General features: G+C 34.6%; 1 protein-coding gene across 3 annotated transcripts in view; it reads left to right on the top strand.

Moving 5' to 3' along the window:
* The first annotated feature begins 3,420 nt into the window (after positions 1-3,420).
* The window catches only part of homer3b (homer scaffold protein 3b), a 31,832-nt gene continuing 16,907 nt past the window's right edge, over positions 3,421-18,345 (top strand). The window contains exons 1-5 of one of the 3 annotated variants that reach the window (XM_051122308.1): positions 3,426-3,508; positions 3,734-3,825; positions 11,310-11,466; positions 11,593-11,724; positions 13,470-13,577. In XM_051122308.1, the coding sequence (XP_050978265.1) occupies positions 3,821-3,825; positions 11,310-11,466; positions 11,593-11,724; positions 13,470-13,577 (402 nt within the window). In that variant the 5' untranslated portion in view covers positions 3,426-3,508; positions 3,734-3,820. Of the gene's footprint in view, positions 3,826-11,309; positions 11,467-11,592; positions 11,725-13,469; positions 13,578-18,345 lie in introns of all 3 variants that reach the window. The other 2 variants (XM_051122307.1, XM_051122309.1) reach the window with 2 other exon arrangements.

Here is an 18,345-nt window from a genome sequence, read left to right as displayed (position 1 = left end):
TTTACAACCGCATTTGGGATTGTTTGAAGCCGCATTTAAACTGCATTTTGCAAGTTCAAAATCGGGGCACCAAAGCAGTCCATTATATGGAGAAAAATGCTGAAATGTTTTCCTCAAAAAACATAATTTCTTTACGACTGAAGAAAGAAAGACATGAACCTCTTGGATGACAAGGGGGTGAGTAAATTATATGTGAATCTTTGTTTTGGAAGTGGACTTCCCCTTTAATAAGAAAAGCTGATAAAACAACTTTGAGGACTTTGCCTCCTCATATTAGAACACCACACATACCACTGATACCTGTCCTGGAGGCCCCCCTGCACATTTTGTATGTCTCCCTCATCTAACACACCTGATTCAGATCATCAGCTTATCAGTAGAGACTGCAAGACCTGATTTGGGTGTATCTAATAAGGGAGACATACAAAATGTGCAGGGCAGGGTGGCCACGAGGACAGGTTTGAAAACCCCTGCACCGATACACACACACACACACACACACACACACGTCTGGTTTATTATCCTTGTGGGGACTCTCCATAGGCGCAATAGTTTTTATACTGTCCACGCTGTATTTTCCCCTAAACCTAACCCTTACAGAAAACTGTAGGGTTTCATGTTTCCTCATGGGGACCTAAAAATGTCCCCACAAGGTCAAAATTTACTGGTATTACTATTCTTGTGCAGACATATGGTCCCCATAATGTGATAAATACCAGGTACACACATCACACACACACACACACATACATTTACAGTTTTGTCCACTAGGGAGAGCAGTTCAGTCTATCTGAAAGGAGACATGACAATCTGAGAGTCTTGGGTTTTACCATAATAACCATAGTTACTAGAGGTAATGATGCTACTGTAAAACCATTATATATCTGTATGGAATGTACATATATGGTGCAATAAGCTGATTATGAATTAACTTTGTTTTCCTTTCTTTTTTTTTCTTTTTTTCTTTCTTTCTTTTTAAACATTTTTAAATACTGACAACTAATTTTGGTACTTATTATTTATTTAAAAATATTATCAATATTATATTAAAGGAGTAGCTGACTTCCAGAATAAAAATTTACAGTACTCACCCCCTGTCATCTAAGATGCACATGTCTTTCTTTCTTCAGTTGTAAAGAAATTATGTTTTTGGAGGAAGAAAATCAGGATTTTTCTCCATATAGTGGACTTCTATGGTGCCCCTAAGTTTAAACTTCCAAAATGCAGTTTAATTGCAGTTTCAAAGGGCTCTAAACAGTTCCAGCTGAGGAAGAAGGGTCTAGTGAAACGATTGGTCATCGCAGAGCTAGACAAGATGAGCATTTGAGGTTAAAAAGTAGATACATTTTTATTGTAAAATTCAAACTCACAGGCACCATATAAGTCCATTATATGGAGAAATATCCTGAAATGTTTTCCTCAAAAAACATAGTTTCTTTAAGACTGAAGAAAGAAAGACATGAACATCTGTTGAGTATATTATCTGTAAATGTTTGTTCTGGAAGTGAACTACTTTTTCTGTGGCGTGACAAACTCAGAGCACATATTTAATATTGCTTTACACAGACTTATTATTTTATAAATCACTTTATTTTGTATTGCTACAGACATTACTTTAGGTGTTGATGACATAATATGAAATGTGTTTAGAACAGCATGCTGCCGTGGCTACACATTCTCTCTCCCAAAGTGATGTGCTGCTGCCCTCTGTCTTCACAAAAGTACTTTTGTTTGTGATTGTGTGCAGTTGCTGCCTGCTACCTGTCTGTACTCCATCCAGATGACTGTTCAAATATACAGGAATTAAGATCTCCACCTCCTCAGAATCCAGGATTAAAAAAAGAAAAAGTACTTGCAGGTATGAGTGTGGGATAAAACATTTAACAAAAACAGAAATAAACCATTTAACTTAAAATAGTGCACAACAAATTGATCAAAATAGCATAAGATCAAGCTTTCACATTAGTAGTAGAGTGACAACCCTTAAAGAGTTACCATGGAAATAATCATTTCCACCAACATAACCATTACTACAGTTATTGTATTCTGTATTATGTACATTTTAATAGTAAACTTGATATTGGCCACCACTATAAACACATTTTTAGAAAAATGACATTTACTAAATGATAAGATTACTTATTTAGTAACAAGTATGAATGTTACACTTCAAGTAAAAAGATAATAACACATTTTCCTCACAGCTAGTATGGCTGGACAGACAGACAGACAGACAGACAGATAGATAGATAGATAGATAGACAGATAGATAGACATACAGACAGATAGATGGAAAGAAAGAGATAGATAGATAGATAGATAGATAGATAGATAGATAGATAGATAGACGTACAGACGGATAGATGGAAAGAAAGAGATAGATAGATAGATAGATAGATAGATAGATAGATAGATCAACATACTGACGGACAGACAGACAGATAGATAGATAGATAGACATAAAGATGGATAGATAGAAAGAGATAGATGATAGATAGATAGATAGATAGATAGATAGATAGATAGATAGATTAACATACAGATGGATAGATAGATGATAGATATATAGATAGATCAACATACGGACGGACAGATAGATAGATAGATAGATAGATAGATAGATAGATAGATAGATAGACACAGATGGATAGATAGACAGAAAGACAGAGATAGATAGATAGATAGATAGATAGATAGATAGATAGATAGATAGATAGATAGACAGATAGATGGATAGACAGATAGACAGACAGACACACAGACGGATAAATAGAAAGACAGAAAAAGATAGATAGATTAGATAGATAGATAGATAGATAGATAGATAGATAGATAGATCAACATACAGATAGGTAGATAGATAGATAGATAGATAGATAGATAGATAGATCAACATACAGACGGACAGATAGATAGATAGATAGATCAACATACAGACGGATAGATAGACAGATAGGTAGATAGATAGATAGATAGATAGATAGATAGATAGATAGATAGATAGATAGATAGATAGATAGATAGATAGATCAACATACAGACGGACAGATAGATAGATAGATCAACATACAGACGGATAGATAGACAGATAGATAGATAGATAGATAGATAGATCAACATACAGACGACAGATAGATAGATAGATAGATAGATAGATAGATAGATAGATCAGCATACAGACGGACAGATAGATAGATAGATAGATAGACAGATAGATAGATCAACATACAGACGGATAGATAGATAGACAGATAGATGGCTTTATAAACACACCATTTTGTTTCTCTCATGGAAAGATGGAGTCCATGAGGAAGAGGTTGTTCTGTGGACATAAGCGCTACCAGCTCAATCTCTCCAATTTCTCCACTGTCTCCTGCGTCCCGTGGCCGGTAGGGGGCAACAGATTACATTAGCATGAAGGAGTGGGGTAGGTCAATATGAGTGAACGCTGTAGTATTCAGGGGGTGCAGATTACTTGTGAAATTTGACTATGAGGACTCCACGAAAGGTAACAGCAGAAATGCACGCTCATTTTGTGCTTTTCAACAGCGTGGAAATAGCGAGGCCGTTGAAGAAAAACTAACAGGACTATGAGGACGAGAAACCGAGAGCCAACAGATACACTAGACAAAGGAGAGCTCCATTTCCATAAAAACACTCCATAACGGAGCAAACAAAGCACAACAACTGTTTTGACACTTACACTGCTGTATGGTTATCGCCATTTAAACAGGACAGACTGGACTGAAACCGAGCCTGCGTGGATCAGTTGGGAAAGAAAGCTGGAGTGGTTGAAATTCACTGATTTACTTCTGTGAAAATGGGGTGAGTTCACTCTCCTTTTACTACAAATGTCAGAAAAGCGACGACGATTGGTCTCAAACAGCTTAGCTAACCTCTTTCTGAACATGTAGAGTTAACACTTACCAGTGTGTGACAGTTGTACATTGAGTGTAACTTTAGTTCGGATCCGTATTTTTTGGACGGCGTAAGTTTGGAAAAGACGACTGCGAGCTCACATTCCTGCTGTGTTTCAAAATCTACTGCGCTGTCTAAGTAGACAGCATATTTAGTCATCTTTGTCCATTTCGAGCCAGCAGAAAATATCCAAAGTCAAATACCCAAAAAATTCTGCACGTGTCTGCAATTTTCCAAAATGTTGTCTACTAGTTAGGCAACTCGATGGATTTTGAGTCCGTCTCACAGCTCTGTTTAGTTGAAGAATTTCTATATTATATCCCACTAAAATTGCTGTATAAATATTTAATTTTGTGTAGTGCTTTCTGTTTCATTATTGTTAAATAATGCATTATTAATGCATTTCTGTGACTAAATTGACGCATGTGACATTGTACATGTCATCATATCCAAATTTTACTTTTCTTAAAAGCTTTGCATTCGTTCAAAATTCAACTATGGAACTACATGAACGCCACAATCACGTTCCCTGTTCAACAATCATGTGTGTTAACCTGTTTGCAAAACTGAGAAGAATAACTAGAAGGTCTGAGACAGCTTATCTAACACCTCTGGCATCTTTAAGTTTATATGTTTTTAACAAATGGTCAGTGAATGGTTGTGTTCAGAAAATGTTTCAAAAAATTTAAGGTGAACATAACATGAAATTTTAAATGCATCTTGATGACTGTATATGTTCAAGTTCTTGCCTTTTTTTTTAAATCAAAATCATCTGATCTTCTGGTGACGTATGCCAGAGCTCTCCAGTAATAGAGTGCTGCAGCCGTGACGTCAGAACTCAGAAGGCTAATTCGCCTTGAGATTTTCCTATGGGTTTTTATAATTTGTTTTCTCAAGTCATGAGTGTGATAAGGTCTGTGGTTAATATAACTTGATGATACTTGGATGTTTTGTTGCACAAGGCAGACGCACTCACATCCCAGACGTTCTCATGTAGTTGCTTATTGCAAACATATTTTTTTAAAAAATAAATATAACCACCTTGCTGTGTAATTTATGTAATTTAATTTATGTTATAAAGTGAAACATCCTTTTCAAAACCATCCAAGTTTTGTCAATTCATATTGACCACAGACCTCATTTCACTCATAAAATTGAAAAAAAGAAGGAAAAAAAACAAAAAAAGAAGAAGAAACCATAGGAAAATCTTGAGGGAACCCATGGTGAGTTAGTTTTGCGGGTTTTGATGTCACCTCTGCTGCAGTCTGTTTAGTCCACTTAAACTCTGCCCCTTTCTTAAAATTGACACTAAGCTCTCATTCAGATCTGCCTCCATCCAGTCAACGTCTGATGGATAAAACCTTTTTCAATAATCCGTTTCACTAGGATGTGCATCACAATACAGAAGAAATGATCTGTCACTACTTCCGTTATGGAATATGGAAGAAACGATATGTCACTCACTACTGTTATTTTCTATTCATTTTCTGTGTTTTGCAACTTTTCAACCCTGTTACCAGTATATTTTAGCAATAAATATTAGATAAACACCAAAACTTTCGACAGTCTGATTCAGATGCACATCACAGTACAGAAATAATGATCTGTCACTGCTTCCATTTCATTGCAACTTTTTTCTTCAGGTTTTGCAACCTTGTTATCAATATATTGTAGCAATAAATATTAAATGAACCAGAATTTCGATAATCCTTTTCAATCAGATGTACGGCACAATATGGAAGAAACGATATGTCACTACTGTTATTTTCTATTCATTTTCTGTGTTTTGCAACTTTTCAACCCTGTTACCAGTATATTGTAGCAATAAATATTAGATAAACACCAAAACTTTCGATAATCTGATTCACTCGGATGCACATCACAATACAGAAGGAATGATCTGTCACTACTTTCATTTCATTGCAACTTTTTTCTTCAGGTTTTGCAACCTTGTTATCAATATATTGTAGCAATAAATATTAAATAAACCAGAATTTCGATAATCCTTTTCAATCAGATGTACGGCACAATATGGGAGAAATGATATGTCACTACTGTTATTTTCTATTCATTTTCTGTGTGTTTTGCAATTTTTTAACCCTGTTACCAATATGTTGTAGCAATAAATATTAGATAAACACCAAAACTTTCGATAATCTGTTTCAGTTGGATGCACATCACAATACAGAAGGAATGATCTATCACTACTTCCGTTTCATTGCAACGTTTTTTTTAGTTTTTGCAACACTCTTGTCAAAATATTGTAGCAATGAATTTTAAATAAACACCAGAATTTTCAATAATCCTTTACATTGACGTACGCCACAATACAGAACAAATGACTTGTCGCTACTTTTATTTTCTATTAATTTTCTGTGTGCTTCGCAATTTTTCAACCCTGTTGCCAATATATTGTAGCAATGAATATTAAACAAACACCAAATTTTTTTTTCAAAAATCCTTTTTGTTCGGATGTATGCCACAATACATAAGAAATAACATGTAGGTACTGTTATTTTCTATTAATTTTCTGTATACTTTGCAATTTTTCAACCCTGTTTCCAATATATTGTAGCAATGAATATTAAATAAACACCAAAAATTCCGATAATTTGTTTTGCTTGGATGTACATCACAATACAGAAAAAATGACAAGTCGCTACAGTTATTTTCTATTCATTTTCTGTATGCTTTGCCATTTTTCCACCCTGTTACCAATATATTGTAGCAATAAATATTAAACAAACACCAGTGTTTTCATTCAATCCATTTCACTCGAATGTATGTCATAATACGGAAGAAATAATATGTCACTACTATTATTTTCTGTTTATTTTCTGTGTGCTTTGCAAATTTTGCTATAATTTGCAAAGATAATAATTTTAGCTATAATATTAAATAAACACTTACATTTTCGGCAATGCGTTTCAGTCGGTTTCCCGTCACAATACAGAAGAAATTATGATATGTTGCTACTGTTATTTTATATTAATTTTCTGTGTCATTTGCTATTTTTGCAACCCTGTTACCAATATATTGTAGTAATGAATATTACATAAACACCAAAATCTTCAGTAATCTGTTTTACTCATGCACGTCACAATACAGAAGAAATTGTCACTACTGTTATTTTCTGTTAATTTTCTGTGTGCTTTGGACTTTTTGCAACCCTGTTACCAATACATTATAGCTATAATATTAAATAAACATTTACATTTTCGACAATGCGTTTCAGTCAGATTTCCGTCACAATACAGAAGAAATTATGATATGTCGCTACTGTTATTTTATATTAATTTTCTGTGTCATTTGCTATTTTTGCAACCCTGTTATTGATATATTGTAGCAATAAATATTAAATAAACACCAAACTTTTCGGTAATCTGTTTCAATTGGATATACATCACAGTACAGAAAAAATGATGTCACTGCTGTTATTTTCTATTATTTTTCTGTGTGCTTTGCAATTTTTCAACCCTGCTACCAATATATTATATCAATAAATATTAAGTAAATGTAAACAAATATTAAGTATGTAAACACCAACATTTTCGACAATGCGGTTCTGATGTATATTTAAACGTATGCTTGAAGGTGCATGGCGAGCTGCCTATGTTGAAATGGATTCAGATGCTCCTTTTCTGAAAAATGAACTGAACTGAGATGGGCCGTTTTCAGATGGGCTTGAATGGCAGTCTGTAAATACATTTGACGCTATTGGAGATTTGCTAGTAATTGGGTCAGAGGATCACACAAATCAGATGTGAAATTTTAGAACAGCATGCTATTACCCAGCAGGTGACTTCTTCTTGACAGAAAGACTTGTTTCTTATTCACCCTGTTTATTATGTGGTCTGCTGTTCCTACTTTCAGTATTTGCAGGATCTGATCATGCCTTTCATCTTAGAGGCTTAAAATGATTCTTGGGAACCATCCAGGAGGCTCAGTCTCTGAATGAAGACCTTGGCTGTGGTGTGAAATTACTGTAGAAGTTGGAGAAGAGACCTTTTTATATATTTATATATATATATATATATATATATATATATATATATATATATATTGCACTGTGCAACAGAACTGCTTGATAAACAGTTTCTGCATAGAGCACCTGTACTGCCTTTTCCGGAGGTGTTCTGTCCTAGATAACCTTCCCAGAATGCCAGAGTGATTAAGCATACCAAAATGTCACTTTGGCCTCTGGAGGTTTAATTCAGGAAAGATTGATGGACCCAGAGTTTGCTATAGAGCCACAACACTGATGACACAGGTGTGACCTTCAGTCTTGTGTGGACAGGGCTGATATGAATCTGATCTCCTCACTGGACTGATGGGTAAAATTCAATGAGAGATTACTCACTGACTTGCTATTAGCATCAGCCCATTACTTTTTGGCAGTGGGATTCCGGCTGGCAGGGAGCGGATCAAGAGGGCATCGACGTACTAGAGATTATTCTACACTTGAGAGCACTTTGAATCTAGTGTTTTAAAGTGATAGTTGACTTTCTTTCTAAGGCAGAACACAAAAAAAGAAGATTTTCAGTGAAAGTCAATGGGATCTTTCGATGTCAAACTGATATTTCATGCTGGAATTCGTACTCTGCTTTTCTAAACAGTCAACTTTGATTTGACTGGCTATCTCGATCATTTTGACATTGACAATCGCTATTAGAACGCTAACGCTAAAAATTTTACTTTTAAAGGTTTAGTATGTAATATTGACAGCTGGCTGATAAATTGAATACTGCAGTCCAAAATTCAAAATACTGGGGTGAGTTGTTTCTTCTGCCCACTCCTTTTCACGCAGGTTGCCAGATTGAGTACATGCAACAGGAACAAACACAACTGACAGTGGAAGGCAATGAGCCATGAGTTGATTTATTTGTGTTTTATTATGCCTCTGGTCATAGAGATTTTTAGATGGATGCTGTGGCCAAAAACAGACACGGAATTCACATTTACAGTAAATAAAAATAATTGGCTGTAGCATTGTTTTTCAGAAAAACACACTTTACAGTTACGATTACGGTTTCAAGTTCAAAACCAAACATTTATTTTGACGGGTTGCTGGGAGACCTTTAAGTTTCTGTGACATGACGATAATTTTTCTCAAAAGAAATGGTAAAATGCTCTGAGAGTCATGAAGTGACTCTCAGAGCAGTTCTAGAGATTGTTTATGTGTTCATGTGCTTATATATTGAGGCAGCAGAGACTGAAAACACCACAAATATCATGCACACTTCAGTATGTGTGTAGTAAACAAACCCAAAATATGCAGGATTCATATTCAAATGGTATTTTTGCAGTTTGATACTCATAGACACTAGTCCATATCATGTTTTGTTTTAAGTGTACTGACCTACTTTAAATGAATTAATCTAAAATTTGGCAATTTCCATGACATTCTGCATTATGCAATAAATCCTGTTTTTATGACTGCAATCTGTTTTCTGCTTTACACAAATCATAGGGGAATGTTTCGGTGGTTACGGCCCTGATTGTGACGCTTTGTGACAATGTGAAATTTAGCTTTTGTGTTTTAGTTTACATACTTGCATAGAATAAGTTCATAGGTGTTATAAATTGCATTCTTACACATTTGTAAAAACTGCTTACTTACACATTTCTATTTTTCCTGCTAATAAATTATATTTTTAGTGCAGTGTTTCTGGAGCAAAGCATGCACAAAATGGATTAATGTAAACGTACTATACTGTAAAAAAATAAAAAACACAATTTGTTGAGTCAGCTTAAAATAATTTGTTAACCTGCTGCCTTAAAATTTTAAGTTCAGTCAACTAAAATAAGTTTATTCAACTTGAAATGTTAAGTTGTACTAGGTAACAACTTAGATATTAGTGTTTGCTAGACTTAACAGATGGGTAAGTAACCCAGCTGCCTTAAAATTTTAAGTTGATTCAACTATAATTTAACATTTCAAGTTGAATAAACTTGAGTTGACTGAACTTAAAATTTTAAGGCAGCCAGGTTACAAATTATTTTAAGTTGACTCAACAAATTGTTTTTTACGGTGTAGGGGTCAACTCATACGTGCTTTTCAGAGGTGATGTGATGCTAATTATTACAAATCAGGTATACCAATAACCAATATTTTAAACCGATATACATCTGGTGTAAAAATGAAAATTAATTTCAAAATGAATAATAACAAGGGCGCTAACAAAAATTTTCTTGAAATGCTTTTAAATAATTTTATTGGCAAATCGGTTTTGAAAATTACTTAAAACCATAAAAATGCTTAATATCGGCACCAATAATCGGCCAGGTCAATAATCGGTATATATAAAGGAGAAGTCCACTTTCTGAACAACAATTTACAGATAATGTACTCACTCCCTTGTCATCCAAGATGTTCATGTCTTTCTTTCTTCAGTCATAAAGAAATTATGTTTTTTGAGGAAAGCATTTCAGGATTTTTCTCCATATAATGGACTGATATGGTGCCCGAGTTTGAACTTCCAAAATGCAGGTTAAATGCTGCTTCAAAAGATCCCAAATGTGGTTGTAAATGATGTAAACTACATTGCAGCGATGTAGGATTATTTTGAAATGATTTTTGAAATTGAGGGAGAAAATACGAACTGTCTTGAACCATAATACACAGAGTTCAGGCAGAGCAAGACAAGCGTTTGAGATTAAAAAGTATTTAAACTGTATTTTTAAAATGAAAATAACCAATCGTTTCACTAGATAAGACCCTTCTTCCTCGGCTGGGATCGTTTACAACCGCATTTGGGATCTTTTGAAGCTGCATTTAAACTACATTTAAAGGGCAACATAGCAGTGTACTACATGGAGAAAAATCCTGAAATGTTTTTTCTTTACAAGAAAGAAAGACATGAACATCTTGGATGACAAGGAGGTGGGAACATTATCTGTAAATTGTTGTTCTGGAAGTGGACTTCTCCTTTAATTAAATGCTGTTCTTTTAAACTTTCTAATTATTCAGCAGATACATCTATTCACATGCCTTGCTCAAAGGTTATCCCATTGTGTTCATCAGCAATGAACAGTCTAGAGTCAGAGCCGTTTTCACAGGCCAGAAATTCATCTTTGATTAATCCGTCCATAATCATCTCATGTTGATTTGGTGATAAGAGGGTGAGGTGATGTGTCAGACAGTCCAGGCTGGGCCTTTCACAGCCTGTTAGCACGGCCGTGCCCCTCCATAATCAGATCTGGCTCTGATGTCCCACACTTGACCTTGCATTAGGTGCTCCTCACTCCCGTCACAAGTGCTGCTGTTAACACCTCTGATATTATATCGACCTACATCAGCCCCAGAATAATGTGTCTGGTGGCATCCTAATGGAAAATAGAATTAAATAATGCAGAGTATGTTATGAATATATTATTTTTTTCCCTGGAAGGGAGCAGCCACTGTTCAGCATGAAGGCACACGTCTTCCAGATTGACCCGGCCACTAAACGAAATTGGATTCCGGCCAGCAAACACGCCGTCACAGTCTCCTTCTTCTATGATGCCGGCAGGAGCGTTTATCGCATTATCAGCGTAGGGGGGACTAAGGTGAGAGACCCCGTCTACAGGTCGTCCAACAGGTTGTGCAGTTTTATTGATCAAAGGATGCTGTTTTTGTTGTTTGCACATTGATGTTATGAAAACGGGCTATTTTTGTGTTTTGCTCTAATGCAGGCGATTATTAACAGCACCATTACACCTAATATGACTTTCACGAAGACCTCACAGAAGTTTGGCCAGTGGGCGGACAGCAGGGCCAACACAGTATACGGTCTTGGGTTTGCCACAGAGCAGCAGCTTCAGCAGGTAAATGCATGTTGCAGCACAGTTTTATTAAAGGGATGGATCACCCAAGAATGAAAACTGTCACCATTTACTTCCCCACTTGTAGGGGTGTAATGAAAATGTTTAAAATAATGTTTTTCTGTAATAAAAGAAAACAGAGAGACATTTACGGGCAAAATTATTTAATTTATTAGAACACAATAAGTACACTGGGTTTTAAAATATTATCTGTAAGTAATTATTTTCAAACTTTTAAACTGTTTTAAATGTTTCTTTTTCAAAAATATGAATTTAATGTCCTTTATTTTTAACCAGGTAAAAGCTTTCTGGGATTAAAATCTCTTTTACACAAGTGACCTGGCCAAGATGCAGCACTACATTATCAGGAAAAAAAGTTTAGAATTTTAGAGTACTGTTACAGTATTGTAACAATTTTTAATTTTGAATGTTAAACGTTAAATTTTACTTTTTAAAAACATCTTGTCATTTTTAAACTTTTTTTTTTTTTTTCAATTTAAAATTCAAAATTTAATTTTTTTTTAAATTTAAAATTTATTTTAAAATTGTATTTGTTTATTTTTATTTTTGTGAATACTGGTGCCAAAATCGTGGGATTGATTCCACACAAAAATGACCGTACTTGAACTGATAAAAATATAGGCCTTTAACACAGTAAAATAAAAGCGTCAGCCAAATGCATAAATGTAAATAATAATAAGTAATTGAGAACCTTATATAACAAAATACATCAATTTTAATTTTGGGTCAGCGCAGCTGCCGTTAACCATGAAATGAGGGACAATGTGACCTGCAAACAAAAATACATTTATAATAGCAATGAGGCAATAATAATTTGTTCAAATAAAGTATCAAAATCAAGTAAACATATGGTTTTATTGAACAAAAAGCTAATGTACATTCTGCACTATTACAAATGGTGGCAACGACCTGACGATTGTTTTTAAACTTTGCTTTGCAATCTAATCCTTGTTTAATATTGACCAACCAACATTTAATTCAAATGTCCACTTAATCTTTAATATTTGGCCATTTCTTTTTAACAGAAATGGTACAGCCACTGTAATTTCTTGGATATTTGGACTAGAGGTCTTCTCGGGTCCAAAAATTTGTATCCAAACCCGAAGAGACCCGTAAATTTGTTGCACAGGACTGACCCGGTACTTAATTTGAAAGTGGGACCTGAACCCGTGCAGACCCCAGAAATGCCTTAAATTTACTACCTGGACCCAACGTCGACCCGGCTGTTACTCGTAAATTGGAGACACAGACCCGACTGCATTCGGTTGGTGCATATTGCACAGCAAACTGCTATTAACAAGTCAATAAACAAGTTGCTTTTTGGTTTACCTATTGTTAGTAGCCCTGACTGCGATCAGTCCTCCTTGACACTAACATTTCCATCCATGTTAGGCTGTTCCTGTCCCTGTATCCTTCAGAGTTTAGTTCCAACCCTTAAAAAAAAAAAAACTCACCTGCCTGTAGCCCTAGTAATTCAGGTGTGTTTGGTTAGGGTTGGGGCTAAACTCTGCAGGACAGCAGCACTCCAGGACCGACGTTGCCAATCCCTGATCTACAGCAACAGCAGTGGCAATTCAGCAGTGTAGTACTTCTGTTCTGCCAAAACCAAATACATTAACATTGTCACATCCATTACCATGCTAAAAATGTCATGACAGAAATTTGTTTAAAAATTTGGTGAAGTTATTATGAAACTTTTAATTATGTCTCTATAATTGTGTGTGCAGTTCTCAGAGCAGTTTAAAGAGTTTAAGGAGGCTGCACGGCTCGTTCGGGACAAATCACAGGAGAAGTTTGAGCTGTTGAGTCCTGGCCTAAACATCTCTTCCCCACAGGTAAACACAGGTTAATCTCTAACTCTTTAAAAGAGAGTGAAAACAACACACCAGCTTAATGTAATGATTAAAATGTAGACGTGTAACAATCCATGTCATATTTCTCAGCTGCTCGATTTAGATATCATGCCAGAGCATTTCATTCCATCGCTATTAACGCGCTAACAATAGCGCAGAGGAGCGACTGGCCTCTAGTGATATGATACCTAACACATGGTACAATGTATCAATTTTGATAGCAGTCCCAGAAGAGAGGTGTTCCACTGTGCTTGTTGTTTTTTTGAATTCTTGGGAAGTGTGAGTCACAAAGCATGTCCTCGCATGCCAGGAGGTGACACAGGAGGTGGTTGTGGCCCGTGTAGAGTTACGTAACTCAGTCACCCGGGGAATTCAAAAGCCTTGTTCGTTTTATTTTACAGTTGGCTAACCTTTCTCATTCACCATTTGTGACACACTCATCCCGTAATGATCATGCCTATTATAGCGGCCTGAGAGTATGTCAGAGTGTACTTACTCATCAAATTAGGACATTCATTTATATAATACGTTCTTTGATTAAATTGCTCATTCTGGTTTGACTTGTTTGCCATGAGCTGTGCAGTAATATTATTTTGTCAAAAACATGTTCAGGTGATATTTGATATTTCATCCCCAAATCAAAAGAAATAAATTGGAAATTGTTGCACTATATTTCATTTAAGTTTATATTTAAGTTCATTTAAGTATATATTTATGCTAAATTAGAGTTGATGTATCATGAAAATCTGACTTTTTCCATGTTATGTGCTAAGTGTTATAATTGGGTCCTTGGTGCATCTACCAACCCAGAAAATGTGAAAAAGATCAACCCAGGAACTTTGTTTTGGTAAGCCTTTTTCTGTAAGCATGTGAAAAAACAAACATGTCAGATTTCGCTCCCCCATGACGTAAAAAGGGGATCTTATTATAATATAAGTGCCCCTTCATCTGCACGTTTTCACTCACGGCACCGTCGTTTAGTTTTTCGCAAGCGACAGCAGTGTACCAGTACTAATGCCATGGCAAAAGTTCGAGCAAAGCACTATCCCAGCCTCAGAGGAGGCAAAAGAGCAGTGAATTTATTGATTTATTTAGTGTATATTACACTGCTGCCACACAGATCTAATATAAGCATGCAGTTTGTTTACTTTCACAGACATAACCAACTGTTTTTGTGTGTATTTTACAGTTTAAGCGCAATAAGACATGAAAGTGTCTCAATGTTGTGTGACAGCCGCTTTCTTTGCGCATGCTTCGGATGTGTCTGAAGTTTAATCTGATATGCCATTAAAACACATAATTTCAGAGTGATAGACATGATAATCAAAACCAAACAGATGTTTTTTGGCAGAGTATCTGAGGTATGAGCTGTAAAGGCACAGCCCTATTCTGGAAAAGGGGGCGGGGAGTAGCAGCTCAGTTGCATTTAAAAGAGAGATGCATGAAAATGGGGTGTTTTTGCTTCCACTCAAACTAGGCATTTTCAAAATGATCTGTGGGATATTTTGAGCTGAAACTTCACAGAAACATTCTGGGACATCTGAGACTTAAATTACAAACAAAGGCATAATATGTCTCCTTTAAATGGAATAGTTGAATTAAAGTATTTGTATACAGTTAAAAAAAAAAAGACTATTAATTATAGTCATAATTCTCATTACTATGGTAAAGGCAAGCACCAGTGAGAGAAATTGGGGTTTTGAGGAAAAAAAAACTGTGTGATTATGGTAATAAGAATTTGTTGAGAAAGTGTTCTTAATTGTCATGAAAAATCTAATTAAATAAGTTATATTTTGCTTGGAGAAAAAAAAACTGTTTAGTATTTTATATATATTATTTTAGATATTTTAAGATTGTTTTGCCTTGTGACAGTTGCCAACATCTTTCTCATTCCAGCAATCACAGATCATTTCTGAATACCCTAGTAAAAAAAGTAATATATTTAAAATGTATTTATTTTATACTAAGTATAGTTTAAATCTATTAACATATTTATTGACCTATCGCTTGAGACTTCTTAATATAAAAATTACAATTAAACTTTATTTGAAGTACTACTAGTGGACAATGCACATTTCTTAATATTAAGCATAAAGTGTGTTTTAACGTCACTGTTGATGAGGATTGTATGATCTTTGAATAATATTGTCTTTAAATGCAAGATACTTCAAGTGTACCTAAAGTATACTTGCAATAGTTCCACTTTTGCACAATCAAATATACTTCAGTATATCTTAAGTTATACTTCAGCACTACTTCTGTGCAATTAAAATGCTTTAAGTACAAAATTAGTTGTTCCAATTTAGCAGACTTTAGGTATAGCTGTTTAGTACACTAAAAGTACAATTGCAAGATTTTTTATTAAGTACATAAATATGGAAATGTATTTGTAGTGTACTTAGCATAAAATAAATATATTTCAAATACATTTTAGTATATTTATTTTTCGCTAGAATAGGTTTTATTGATCATTTAAATTGGGGGAACATTTACAGTATTTTTAGACAGTAAAAAGCATGTCCGGATACTATGTGGTAATGAGCATTTTGAAAAAAATTTAGCTTAATTTTCAATAAAGTAATCTTGCAATCCACAATGTTTTAATCCTTGTGAATCCTTAGGGACATTTTTTTGTCTTTTTCTTTTCTTTTCTTTTTTTTTTTATTGTTTTGGCTATGTTAAAAAAGCATAGCGATCGTAGCGATAAGACCCTTATTCCTCAGCTGGGATCGCGTAGAGCCCTTTGAAGCTGGATTGAAACTGCATTTTGGACCTTCAACCCGCTTATTTTCCTCAAAAACATTAATTTCTTTTCAGCTGAAGAAAGAACGAAATGAACATCTTGGATAACTTGGACATTTTAAGAAAATTAATTTTATTGTGTAAGTGAACTAATCCTTTAATAGTACTGTAATAGAGTTTATGTGTTGTGTGCCCATATGCAGTATGAGCACACGATACATGGTGTCAGGGTTTTCATCCCATGAGCTCTTTGTGTTCAAACGTGACTCTCTAGAGCGAATGAAACAGGCCACAGACTGAGAGCTATTCATTATTTAATCAAACGTAAGTGTTCGGAGTTCAAAACGGCAACAGTGCGTGCTGAATAATGCTGCCTTTATTAATTAATAAAGTGTTTTTGGGGTCTTTCCGTGAATCTGGGGGAGATGGAGGAAGAATGGAAGTTTATAAATAAGTCAAACAGAGAGATGTGCTCTTTGATCACTGAATCTATATGTGTGTCTCCTAAGTGCTTTCTGGCCAAATCCAGTATTCTGTTTATATAACGGCTATTTTAATATCGAAACATCAGTGAATGTCTCTCGGATGTCAAAGAATGTTTTTAGTCAGTCTGTTTTGTCACAGTTTTGAATCTTTTGCAAGAAAGTGTGTGGACTTGCCTGTGCAGTAATCGTAATTAATGAAATGCTTGTGTCCTCTTTCTTTTCATGTCTTTTCTATGGTGATGGGTTTGTCTCTCTCTCAGCTGTCTCAGGTAAGCTGTCAAACTACCACCTGTGTCCATTTCCACATACAATCACACACCTGTGTCTCCTGTGCAGCTGACACCATTTGCTAATGTCACAGAGTTATTCAAACCCCTCAGGAAGCCCTGGATATGAAACACTGTCATGCAGGATGACATATTCCTGCTTTTGTCCCATTTTGTACAGAAGACATTTTTGTAAGACCTTGGGGACTCAGAATTGGTTGTTTTGTGGCTTTTTTGAGGCCATGTATATGGAAGTGTACTAATAAATTATCAACAAAATTATAAAATTAAACAGAATATTATTTTTGACTCATTTAAGAGTCTTTTCTTAGAAAAAAAAAAAAAAAATATATATATATATATATATATATATAAAGATTATTAAAAAATATATTGATGACGATCATCTTGAACTCAGGGCCATCTTTAAAATTGTGTCAAATCAAACGCTATATGAAAATGTTTGACTTAAAACTTTAAAAAATGTTGCCTTAGTAAACAACATTAAATAAATAAACAATAAAATGAAAGCTAATATAAAATTTTAATAAATAATATAATAGTATAAAAATTATGATACTAAAAATAGTGTTTCCACTAATACCTCCTACATCTAACTAAACTGACTGACTAAACTATTTAAAAATAAAATAAAATATAAAATAAAACAAAAAATAAATAATATAAAATAAAATAATCAGCCCTTCAAAATGTCCTGCTCTAACTTTACTTGATTTATTTTAAAAAATACGTTGTTGAAATATATCATCTTGAACTCAGGGCTGATATGCTGGTTAATGCCGGTTTTAGCTGATTTATGCTGGTCCTTAGCTGGTCATGTGTTGGTCCAGGACCAGCTTAAACCAGCAAAGAGCCAGCATGAACCAGCAAAGGACCAGCTAAAACCAGCATCCCAGCATCAAATCCTACCTAACCAGCATATGCTGTTTTTTTTTTCAACAAGAAAACAAAACAAATTTACAAATATAAAAGACTTTAAAATATAAAAAATACTCTAAAATATAAGAAAATATGAAAACTGCTATGTTAACAACATGCTAATCATGATGGCAACATATTAACATGCTAATCACTTTAGAAACATGTGAATTATGGTACAAACATGCAAGCAACATGCTAATCATGTTAGAAACATACTAGCAACTGGTTAACTTTTTTACGAACAACATGCTAATTATGGTAGAAACATGCATAACATGCTAATCATGCTAGAATTACGCTAACAACATGCTAATC

The sequence above is a fragment of the Labeo rohita genome, chromosome 11 (genome assembly GCF_022985175.1).
Source record: "Labeo rohita strain BAU-BD-2019 chromosome 11, IGBB_LRoh.1.0, whole genome shotgun sequence".
In the NCBI taxonomy this organism is placed as follows: Eukaryota; Metazoa; Chordata; class Actinopteri; order Cypriniformes; family Cyprinidae; genus Labeo; species Labeo rohita.
The sequence above is the reverse complement of the archived record's forward strand: the minus strand, read 5'-3'. Positions and strand labels throughout refer to the sequence as shown.